General features: G+C 37.8%; 2 protein-coding genes across 5 annotated transcripts in view; one reads left to right on the top strand and one right to left on the bottom strand.

The window, feature by feature from the left end:
* LOC106880005 (isoleucine--tRNA ligase, cytoplasmic) overlaps window positions 1-10,917 on the bottom strand; it is a 55,463-nt gene extending 44,546 nt beyond the window's left edge. Inside the window, exon 1 of the mRNA XM_014929791.2 lies at window positions 10,650-10,917. The gene's annotated coding sequence lies outside the window, so the exon portion shown is untranslated. The remainder of the gene's footprint in view (window positions 1-10,649) is intronic.
* LOC106880006 (uncharacterized) overlaps window positions 1-11,877 on the top strand; it is a 46,718-nt gene that overhangs the window by 23,253 nt on the left and 11,588 nt on the right. For 2 of the 4 annotated variants that reach the window (XM_052971486.1, XM_014929793.2), the window contains exon 1: window positions 11,489-11,877. This exon is cut by the window's right edge. The exons of 1 other annotated variant lie outside the window; for it this stretch is intronic. Coding sequence is in view for 1 of the 3 variants with exons in the window: in XM_052971485.1 (XP_052827445.1) it covers window positions 11,412-11,472 (61 nt within the window). In the remaining 2 variants the exon portion in view is untranslated. One more of the 4 variants, XM_052971485.1, reaches the window with a different exon arrangement.

Raw genomic sequence — 11,877 nt, 5'->3', positions numbered from 1 at the left:
TATATATATATATATATATATATATGTACCCCTGCATTTTTCTAACTTTTCTTATAAGTTGACATTGCACATCAAATAGATCTTTGTAAATTCATTTCCTTGCAATAATTCCTTATCTGTTTTGTCATGACCAAGACAGTTACCTGTATCCAGTAGCAAGGCTCCAGCTTGGACGCTCAGCAGTTATGGAAAGTATGAATTATGCCTTAACTACTGCCACTTCCAGGAGAGCTCTGGCACTGGGGCAGCAGTGTAGCTCAAGGACTTCAGTTATTGGTCAAATAGCAGAAGATGGTCCTGTGACTAAATCACACAAATCCCAGATGGCTGGGCCCTAGATACCAGTTATACAGGTCCACCAGTGTGTGCACATGTCTCAGTGTCACAGGAACTAGTCCCTTTGCTTTAGGATTAAACAGGCCCTATTTCTCAAGAGTCAGCACAAGAGAGAAGTGGGGTAACAGAGCAAACTATTTAATAAACAGGCAGAAAACAAAAAGAAACCATTTCTGTATCTTTTCCAAGAGAAAGTTATGGTCTTCAGACTTTGACATAAAAATCCATAATCGCTCGCTTACGCCTGTAGGCATGGCACATGAGATGGTTGTGCTAATATAACTAATACAGGCAACATCGCTATAACAGGAAATAAATGAGCAATGAGGGAGGGGGGGAGAAAAACGATACCAATTACTCTTTTACACGTTTCAGTCATTTGACTGCGGCCATGCTGGAGCACCACCTTTAGTCAAGCAAATCGACCCTAGGATTTATTCTTTTGTAAGCCTAGTACTTATTCTATCGGTCTCTTTTGCCGAACCGCTAAATTACGGGGACATAAACACACCAGCATCAGTTGTCAAGCAATGTTGGGGGGACAAACACAGACACACAAACATATATATATATACATATATATGACAGGCTTCTTTCAGTTTCCGTCTACCAAATCCACTCACAAGGCTTTGGTCGGTCCGAGGCTATAGTAGAATACACTTGCCCAAGGTGCCACGCAGTGGGACTGAACCCAGAACTATGTGGTTCATAAGCAAGCTACTTACCACACAGCCACTCCTACGCCTATAATTAATGAATTATATTTTATTTTTTGTTATCTTTTACTTCTTTCAGTCATTAGACTGTCTATGCTGGAGCCCCACCTTGAAGAATTTTTTAGTCGAATCAACCTCAGTATTCAACTGGTATTTATTTTATCAATCCCAAAAGACGAAAGGCAAAGTCGACTTAAGTGGAATTTGAACTCAGACCACAGAAACATACAAAATGCCACTAATACTTAAAGAACTATAAATAAGTACAGCAAATGTATTCAAATATAAATGTATCAGAATGATAAAACAGTTTTTTAAAAACAAAACTGTAACATTGAGAAATTTTAGTTATACCAGTTCACCTTTTTTTCACACGCAGTACGCTTATATTCTTTGCAAAATTGGGCAATACACTTGAACTAAAAGTTATATTAAGGATATTGTGGCACACCTCGCGGCACCCCTCGCATCGCCTCGTGGCACACCAGTGTGCTGTGACATACTGGTTGCGGAGCAGTGAGTTACACCATGCTGATGACATTTTCCAGGGTACTAACACTTATACCTGTATAGCTTGTGAGAAAAGAGCTACATACAGTTGTTGAATGGCAAAGGCAGCTCAAACAAGAATGCAACACACACACACACACACAATTATTTAAGTTATGTAGATTGACAAAAACAGATTTCTTATCTACTGACAAATCATGTAAAATAAACAAAATGACTATAAATCACCATCGGCTGAAAATTATATTACGAGTTTTGTTTTTCACTCTTCAGCACTCGGATTACTGTGTCAAATGTAATGCTAATCTATTCATCATCATTTAACGTCCGCTTTCCATGCTAGCATGGGTTGGACGATTTGACAGAGGACTGGTGGAGCCCGAAGGCTACACCAGGCTCCAATCTGATTTGGCAGAGTTTCTACAGCTGGATGCCCTTCCTAACGCCAACCACTCCGAGAGTGTAGTAGGTGCTCTTAAGTGTCACCGGCACGAAGGCCAGTCAGGCAGTACTGGCAACGTCCATGCTCAAAATGGTGTATTTTATGTGCCACCCGCACAAGAGCCAGTCCAGGGGCACTGGCAACGATCTCACTCGAAAGTCCTTTAATCATGCATTATCTCTTAGCTTTGAGATTTTGATGATGTGATTGTTTATTTTTATAATGAGATTGTAGAGTAGGGGTGAGAAGCTGGATGCGGCCAGTTTGAATGTAAAACAAGTAGAAAATTTGGGCTCAATATGGTGAGAGGGTTAAGCATCATCCTCATTTGATGTCCACTATTCCATGCTTGCATAGGTCAGATGGAATTTGTTGAGACAGATTTTCTATGATTGGATGCCCTTCCTGTCATCAACCTATGCCCATTTCTAAGTAGGGTAATATTTCCTCATGACCAAACAGATCACTTACAACCATCACGACTTCAAAACAAGAATACACGCAAACACACAGATGTACATGTACATTATACAAGGTTTTGGTTGACCTAAGGGTATGGTAGAAGAAACTTGTGCAGAATACTACACAGCGACACGGAACTGAGGACGACATGATTGGGAAGCAAGCTTCTTGGTTACACAGCTACATCTGCACACATATATATATATATCATCATTTAACGTCCATCTTTCATGCATGCATGGGTAAGACAGTTGACAGGAGCCAGCCGGGTAGAAAACTGCCCTAAGCTACTTTCTGTTTGGCATAATTTTTACACTCTGCAGAGTGGATTCAGTGCTTTTTACATGGCACTAACACAGGTGAGGTTAGTTTTGGCATGATTTTTACAGCATGGCAAACAGACATTAAATCCAATTTATATATACGTTTTATTGGTAACCTGGTATAGTCAAGTTATGTTATTTATATAAACAATATGTTTAAATATGTCTCAATATGTCTAAACATGCACAGCATTTCTCAAACACATTAGAAGCAATGTTAGGTAAACTAACACAAACAAAATTAAGTCCTTATGCAACCATACAAATAGGAAGCTTGTCTAAAATGTGTCATCATAACTGACTAATAATATTTCATACATTAGATATAGTGAGAGAAATATGTACAAGTAAAATGGGGATATACAATGTTTAGATCTTTCTTAAAAGTATTAATAATGTTAAGTGAAACACCACCAACAAGGACATGAAATGAGGTCATTTTCTCTTGGATTGATACAAGTCTACCTCTTCACTTGGTCAATGATACTGTGTGCAACTTGGCACTCCATCCAATCATAGAAAATCTGTCTCAACAAATTCCATCTGACCTATGCAAGCATGGAATAGTGGACATCAAATGAGGACGATGTTTAACCCTCTAGCCATGTCGAGCCCAAATTTTCTACTTGTTTTACATTCAAAGTGTGTTCCAGTAGAGCCAGCCAATGGAAAAGCCTGCTCATGAAATTAATGTGCAAGTGGCTCCCAAGGTTATTTATTAATGGATATAAAATGAAGTTTAACCCTTTTGATACCAAACTGCCTGAGAACATCTGTGGTTCTCTGATACAATTTCCCTACTTAAAAGAGATCTAAATTAAAACCTTCCTTCAAAATTTCATCTTATGTCTCAAACATTAACTTAATTATTTTACTAAATTTGTCATTGTTTTCAAAATTGATTAAGACAAGGAGAATACATTTCGACAAATAGATTAACTGAAGGGGTTAATGGCAAAACACTTTTAAGAAAAACTGGGTCAGCAATCAGCCTCTATGTAGTATCTCCCCAAATGCTTAACCCTTTTGTTACCATATTTCTGTTGAGCTGCTCTGTGTTTCTTTCAATTAATTTAAAATATAACAAAGAATTTAGTAAAATAACTTAGTTATCATTAAGCTAGTGTTAGGAACATAAATTGTGACTAAGGTTTGGTGGAAGATTTTAATTCGGAACTTTTGAAAACAAGACATTTGTACTCCTAAGCCAGAGAAGTTTCAGGCAGATTGGTATCATAAGGGTTAAAATAGAAGGCAAGTCTTCTAAACCATACCCTATCATCACTGTTATAGACAGTGTAGTTCTAGACAAACTATTAAAAAAAAAGGATGGATGTACCTTTATGTTGTTTTGGGGTTTAATACAACCACATCTATCATCAAGAAACTATATCTATCACTCATAGTAAGTAAATAAGGTGGGACTGTAACCTAAAACATATATAATATCTCTTACCTACTGGACAACTATGTGTAAGTAGCAGGTTTTCAAGCAAACTTATTCTACAACTAAACGTAGTTTGTAGACACAGAGCATTTGTTGCATACTCAGTACAAAGCATACATATGCACAAATTAAAAATATTCTTTGCTTCAGTGAATTACCGTGGTCATACAAACGCTTTTGCTATTTACACAAGCAAATACAGCCAAGTGGAACACTTTCCCAAGTGAAAGAATGACAAATAAAAATAAAGACCTCAATATAGAAAAAAATGTCTTCAATACAGTGGGAAATTAATGAAGCATAAATACTAAGTACAGTTAAAATACAAAGATTTCTATGGTGATCAGTTGAATACATGAACTGACTTTTATCATATTATGAATCCACAATACACTGCTCCTTGCCACAGCTGAACATTGCCCCACAATAGCACGAAATGAGTAAGCCCAATAAGGAAGTTTCTATGTGATTAATAAAACCCCCTAAAAACAGAAGCCAAATTTCCCTCAAATTACACTCTGCATTAAAAAGATCTTAAAAAAGCACTTTAGTTATGCACATGTCAGGAAAAAGATACGAGGATCATAGCAGAAACATTTTGGACCATAGTTTTGCTCAATCAAGGTTGATAATCTGAAATGAAAAGGTACCAAATGGCAACCCTGCCTGTGGGTTGCATCTGATACTTTACATCTGGGTAAATTTGAATAAATTTTGTTGTGTCTTGTGAGAGTCATTATGCCAATAACAACACATACACAGATTCAACTCTACTTCTTTATTGTTAATTAATTATCAAACCAACTAACTGATCGTTTGTTTAATGTGCAAGTTAATCAATTAGTTATTTGTTAAAGTTCTTTTGAAGCTGTTTGCAACTTTCACGTCAACAATTTGTAAATCCAATATAAAAATGAAGTAAAATGTGAACAAACTATTTGGTTTTTAAAAAAATGATTTAGTATGGAAGCAGCAACTTGGTATTTAATTTGGTCTTAACCTCAAATTTTAATGAGTAAATGCATGAAAATATATTACACTTGGTGTTACCGGGACAAGAACATTCTCAGGTGGGTTAGTAACAAAATGTTTAATAGACTTTTTTATAAGTCTATAGACCAGTAAAAACAGTGTTTGTACTTCATCATGTAGAATCCATCATACACAGAATATTCGGTGTTTCGAGCAGTGTGGCTGTCTGGCATAATGATTTATTGATGAATGCTGTGTGTCCACTAATGGTGATTATGATGCCGATAAAAAAAAAAACCCATAAATGTAATGATAGTGGCAATAATGATGAGGATATTGACTTTACCATTGATAGTGCAATTTCCAAATATGGAACATAATTTCCATTCATCCACCCCCAATTCCCCTCATGTTTAGCAACCTCACGTTCATCAACTACATCATATATTCCCAGCTGGTTTATAAGATTATCTAATCGTTGAATGATGTCCGATTATAGGCGTATTGCTATGTACTTGTTGCACAACAGAAATTTTGTGTAATATCCAGTGAGCATTGCTTATATGATGAATATATTTGTGGTTATGTATATATAGCAGCACTTCACAAAGCCATGTGTTGAGGAAGCTCCGTGTGTGTGTGTGTGTGTGCACGTGCGCATGAACATGGGTTATAATTTTTCTTTATAAAACAAAGACCAAGGCATCTGGCAGAATCGATACTGGTGTCACATTAAAAGCACCAGTGATGGTACCATGTAAAAAGCATTGGTGCCATGTAAAAAGTAGTGGTGCTGGTGCTTCATAAAAAGCACCCAGTACACTCTGTAAAGTGGTTGGCATTAGGAAGGGCATCCAGCCATAGAAACCATGCCAGAACAGACAATGGAGCCTGGTGTAGCCCCTGCCCTTACCAGCTTCTGTCAAGCCATTCAACCCATAGCAGCATGGAAAATAGATATTAAATGATGATTATGATGATGATGATGATAGCAAATTCAGAAATTAGTATTTTCTCATGTATCAGTGACACTGAACCCAGAACTTCTTACCACATAGCCACATCTGCGCCTTTTCTTCTCCCTCTTCACACTGAACCTGAGGCTCCTTCAGTCCCAGGTTTAATGAACCGAGGGCTTATCAGTGACCTAACATGTTGGCTACCAGTGTTTAATCATAACCTAACACCTATCAACAGTCCCCACACACACTCCAGCTACAGATCAAATAGTATCACTGTTCTGTAAGTACTGGAAACAGTATAAGATTAAAATAAATCTTAGATTGACAGAAATATCTGAGTAGAGCTTTGCAGGTGGTAAGATATGTTTTTGTGACAGTTTCTCTAGCAACTCCTATAACCAAACTGGTACCAGATAAACTGCTTTTGTTGTCCTCTGAACTACATTGGTAAAGTGGAGGTGCATGGCTCAGTGGTTAGGGTGTTGAATTTACAATCATAAGATTGTGGTTTTGATTCCTGGAGTGTGCAATGCATTGATCTTGAACAAAACACTTCACTTCACAGTTCTCAAGTCCACTCAGCTGGCAAAAATGAGTGATTATGTGACAGACTGGTGTCCTGTCCAGGTGGGATATAGACACCACAGGCCCTAGAAAACCAGCCCTATGAATTCTTTACCTTTTACACTGGCAAAGGCAGTTCTCTAATAAATGCAGAGAGTGTACCTCATCATCAGCATAAAGAAAATTAAGGTTATAACTCTGAACGTTCCGAATCATCCATTTGTTTGTAAACTGGTATGAATTACACAATGAGATGAGTGTACTGAGGTGGATGTGTAATATCAGTGTGCAGGAATAACAGAACATGAATCACAAAGATACTGAGAGGAAATGCTGTGATATGCAAAAGAAGAAGACTGTGATGATATGAAGGACAGGTGACATAGAATAATAGTTGATGAAAAAATGACAAACTATGGAAGAGGAAGGCTGGAATACGATGTGGATAGAAGTGGTGAGAAATGATTTCAGGATGCGAAACTTCACATAGGACGTGAGGAAGGACTGCAACAACTGGATGGACACTATGGGGAAAATGACCCTGCCAACACATGACAGCATAGAAAAGTGAATGTAAAAAAAACGATGATAATGATGCTCAGGAAAAAAGGCAAAAATCAATCCTGGTAGGATTTGAACTTAGGAACAAGGGGCCACAAAAGAGTAAATATCATAAAGCATCTTGTACAATGATTAACTATTTATATCAAAGTATTAAGCAGTGGATTAGTGAGTATATCTCTTTCTTAATATAGGCATGGCTTTGCCCAGTTTGTGAAAGCAATAATTACAATGGCGATTTCAAATTTTGATACAAAGCCTCAAATTAGAATCAACCTCAAAAACATGACTGGTATTTAACATATCAACTCCAGAGAGAATATGATAATATTTATTTATAATAATTAGTTCAAGGGGTGTGGTACAGTTGATTAAACCAGCCTCAGTATTTGACAAGGTTGAGACACAAAGAAACGATATGTTGAGATCGAAAGTCTACAATACTAACAGAAACAATGCTTTCAATAATGTGAATACTATAAAAGAATCTTTAAAAAGACAGTTTAGAAACATCGAATTTATATAATGGTATTGGAGTTGAAAAGTCAAACCAATAACCTAACTCTAAACATGTATTCGTGATGTTATGCCTCTAAAATACCGACACCGTTGTTTTGCAGAAACTGTACTATGCTGTTGATGTCCAACGATATCAAAACATGCCTTCATCTGTCTAATACCACCAAACAATGATCACATTTTCAATTAAATTAATTTTGAGATTAATTCTCAATTCCTTGAAATTACCTCCCCTTTTCTTTGGGAGTCCCCCAGGAGTGTATCTTTTAATTTTTTTTTAAACTTCAACCAGGGGAATATTTCATCGAGAATACTTTGTTTATATCTTCCAGTACAACTACTCTGAACTTATATCAGTTTATACGAGCTTCTCGTCGAGCGAATGTAATTTTGACGGAATAGTAATCTGTTTTCACGGCACTAGTTTTAGAAGAGAGAACGGAATATTGCAAAAAGAAGTGAGAGAAGCGAAACTGGATCAATCGTAGTAGGGTGTTGCTTTCTCATATACGATGCTAGTCAGAAACTGATTCCGTACAAAGGGACGAACTGACGCACAAAAAAATAAAAAAACAAGCAAAAAAGAGACAAGGTGATACTGCAATTTAACATGGCACTTTCACTCACTGTCGATCAGCAACTTGTATCGTTTGACTGACAAAAGTGAAAGGGGAATATAAACTTAGGACTGTCGAGAGCTAATTGAAAAGATTAAGGATATTATTTGTGTATATGTGTGTGTATGTGAGAGAGATCCATGAACGGATTGGAAAATCGAGACAATATTTAAGTGAACAATTTCGTTATTCAAATAAGAATAGGCAAACGTTACATTCACACACAAAACATCTTCACAGTCATTAAACAGCAGGCCATTGAACTCTTATGCTTGTAGTTTCTCAAACTGCTAGAAATAGCAGCCTTACGTCCTTTAAATCACATTGTCGTGAAAAGGGGGAACATAGTGAATAATGTTTTTAAGATACCTCTAAAAAGACTGATTAGTTCTGACTGGAAGCCTATTGATCGTAAGTCTTCAATATTAAAAGCATAGAACAAAAAATGACAAAATTAGTTACACACACGCCGCTGTAATCACGCATCCAGATATTTCTTGCCGTATCCTTAGATTGGTTTGCGCTTTATTTTCCACACTGTTTATGATGTGCTAATATAACGAATACAAAAAAACTCTTTCTTCAACATTTGTTTGTCTAAAGATTAGGACAATATGAAAATGTGACGTCCAAATTCTCAAGAGTATTATTAACATAAGTCAAAAGAAAAAAAGTTTTCTTGATCGCAAAACGAAAGCTAGTTACAAGAGTTGTATTGTGAAGGTATTGTTTAGCGCTAGCTCAGTCCCTTTTCATATATGTTGGGAACCGCATGCCCCATTAAACGAATCCCTTTTTTTTTTTCTAGAAATTTGACCGCTGTTTTTAGCGAGTCGAGCGACTATGGAAAGTTCCCTCATTGACTCGTGTGTGAAGGCGGAAAGTGTAACAGACGTGTGAACTCGTTGGGAGAAGAGATGATGCAATCTATCGAAACAGCATTTTACTCGACAATATTTTCAACCATTGACAAAAATTATCGAGTGAGCGCAGGGGAACGGTGGTGCAGTGACGATCATGCTTTCCAATAAGGGCTCAAGCAACACAAGTGAAGCGACACCAATTAGGAATCGAAGTGGAAAAATCGATGTATAATGAAAAGATAAAGAGAAACATTCATGATTTCTTCTTAAAGAAGATCCTCTTAATTTATAGAGCTGAAGTGGGGATCAAGACTATGTAACTTTTATGCTTTTCGTGTCAGCGACATAAGTACTATATTGCTTCAACTAAAAATCGAAAGCAAGCCGCGAAAAAAGTTATAAAAGGACATGTTGCATTTGTTAAGGAGGTCGATCGGCTTGTTTTAGACATAATGCGGACAGCTTCAGCTGTCAAGGGATGCTTAACATAGTAAGAATAAAGCAGTTATACCAATAATATCCGTACCAGAGTCTTCTTTGTCTTCACAAGATACTCTTGTCTATATTTGTCTGCAACATAAACTGTTGTAATTGCCTATCAACTGCATGTATTTTCAACCTTTTGTCGGTTCACTGAATTAGTATGCGCTGTTCGTTGTTCGCTAAACGGGTTACGGCACATTATAAGCTTTTTTAAGTGTTAGGTGTAAAATACACACACAAAACAGATTTTTAAACAGAGAAGGGCTCACACATCACACAATGCGACAAAGCAACGAACACACACCACCAGTAAATTGCATAAAAACACTCGTGATTTCTAAATATCTCGTTTTCTAACTAGTACCAAGAAAACTCGTGCCTCACATATTTGATTAACCGCATAAAGCTGTCCAGGTTGTCAAGACATACGCTTTGATATTCAACGAAGAAAACCATCCACACATCGTAGATGATTTCTGTTACCTTCGTTTGAAATTTTTGTTTTGTTGTTTTCAAAGGGAGATACTTAATTGCTGTCCATGCAGGGTTTTTTGTATGATTAACGAAAACTTGTATGAATCCGGCCCGGTCACAACAGAGAACGGCTGCTCGATTTAAAAGAAATAGCAACCAAATCCCACTCCAAATGCATGCAATCAATCTCAGTAAATGGAAGGATACATCAGATAGCGTAGTCTTAGATATCCACTACAGATGGGATAGTCACGGCTGGGAAGACTTTGATCGTATTTCACTCAGTCAGCTCGATCAAGGCTTAGTTGGGGTTAAACAACAACTTACATCCGATAACAGAAAAAACAGATGAGTGTATATATACATAGACAAAAGAGATAATCCTATAAAAGACTTACCTAAATGTTTTTTGTTTTTTTTTAAGCAACAGGGTTTCAGAAAATAATTGTTCGAATGATTTCAGGTGTTCACTGAATATATATGTAATGGAATTACTTAAACGGTACTTTCGATAGTTGAGGAAGTGTTTGTTGTTGGCGTGTTCGATCGGGATTGAACACCAAAATATTCTAGCGACGTGTTCCAATCCAAATCAAATGTCTGCTTGTCGGCTTTAAATGACTCAATCACTATGACGGCGGCGGCGGCGGCAGAAGCACAACATGTGCCCTCTTATGCGCATGCGCCGAATCAAGCGGAGGTAATGCCCGGATACTTAACGAAACTATTGTCAGAACTCTTCTTTCTATTAACCGTTTATCTTTTACTTGTTTTAGCCATCGAACTGCGGCTGTGTTGTTGTTGTGGCGGCGGTGGTGGTAGTGGTGGTGGGAGGGGGTACTGCTTTAATGGGTTTCAGCTAAACGAATCGATCCTAGTACTTATTGTTTTCAAAGCCTGGTGCTTATTCTGTCGGTCTCTTCCGTTGAACATCTAAGTTATGGGGGTACTGCTAAAGTAGAGTAGTCCCGAACGCGCAGTCGCGCGTCCGCGCTAGCTAGTCGTGAGTGGTCGATCCTACAAAAAGTGCGCGTGCGCAAATGAATACATGTGTTTAGGGTTAGGGTTAGGGTTAGGATCGACCACGCACGACTAGCTAGTGCGGACGCGCGACTGCGCGGGTGCGCGTTCGGGACCACTCTGCTTTAGTAGTACCAGTTATGGGATGCAAACAAACCAGCAGCGACTGTCAAGCGGTAGTGAGGGACAGACGGCTGTGTGGTAAGTAGCTTGCTTACCAAGCACATGGTTGCGGGTTCATTCCCACTGCGTGGCACCTTGGGCAAGTGTCTTCTACTATAGCCTCAGGCCGACCAAAGCCTTGTGAGTGGATTTGGTAAACGGAAACTGAAAGAAGCCCGTCGTATATATGTATATATATATATATGTATATATATATATATATATGTATGTGTGTATCTGTGTTTGTCCCCCCAACATCGCTTGACATCCGATGCTGGTGTGTTTACGTCCCCGTAACTTAGCGGTTCGGCAAAAGAGACCGATAGAATAAGTACTAGGCATCCAAAGAATAAGTCCTGGGGTCGGTTTTCTCGACTAAAGGCGGTGCTCCAGAGTTAAAAGAGTATACATACACATACACACAAATATTTAATTACTACGGGC

Source organism: Octopus bimaculoides, chromosome 11 (genome assembly GCF_001194135.2).
Source record: "Octopus bimaculoides isolate UCB-OBI-ISO-001 chromosome 11, ASM119413v2, whole genome shotgun sequence".
NCBI lineage: Eukaryota > Metazoa > Mollusca > Cephalopoda > Octopoda > Octopodidae > Octopus > Octopus bimaculoides.
Note: the sequence above shows the minus strand (reverse complement) of the source record. Positions and strands in the feature narration are given on the sequence as shown.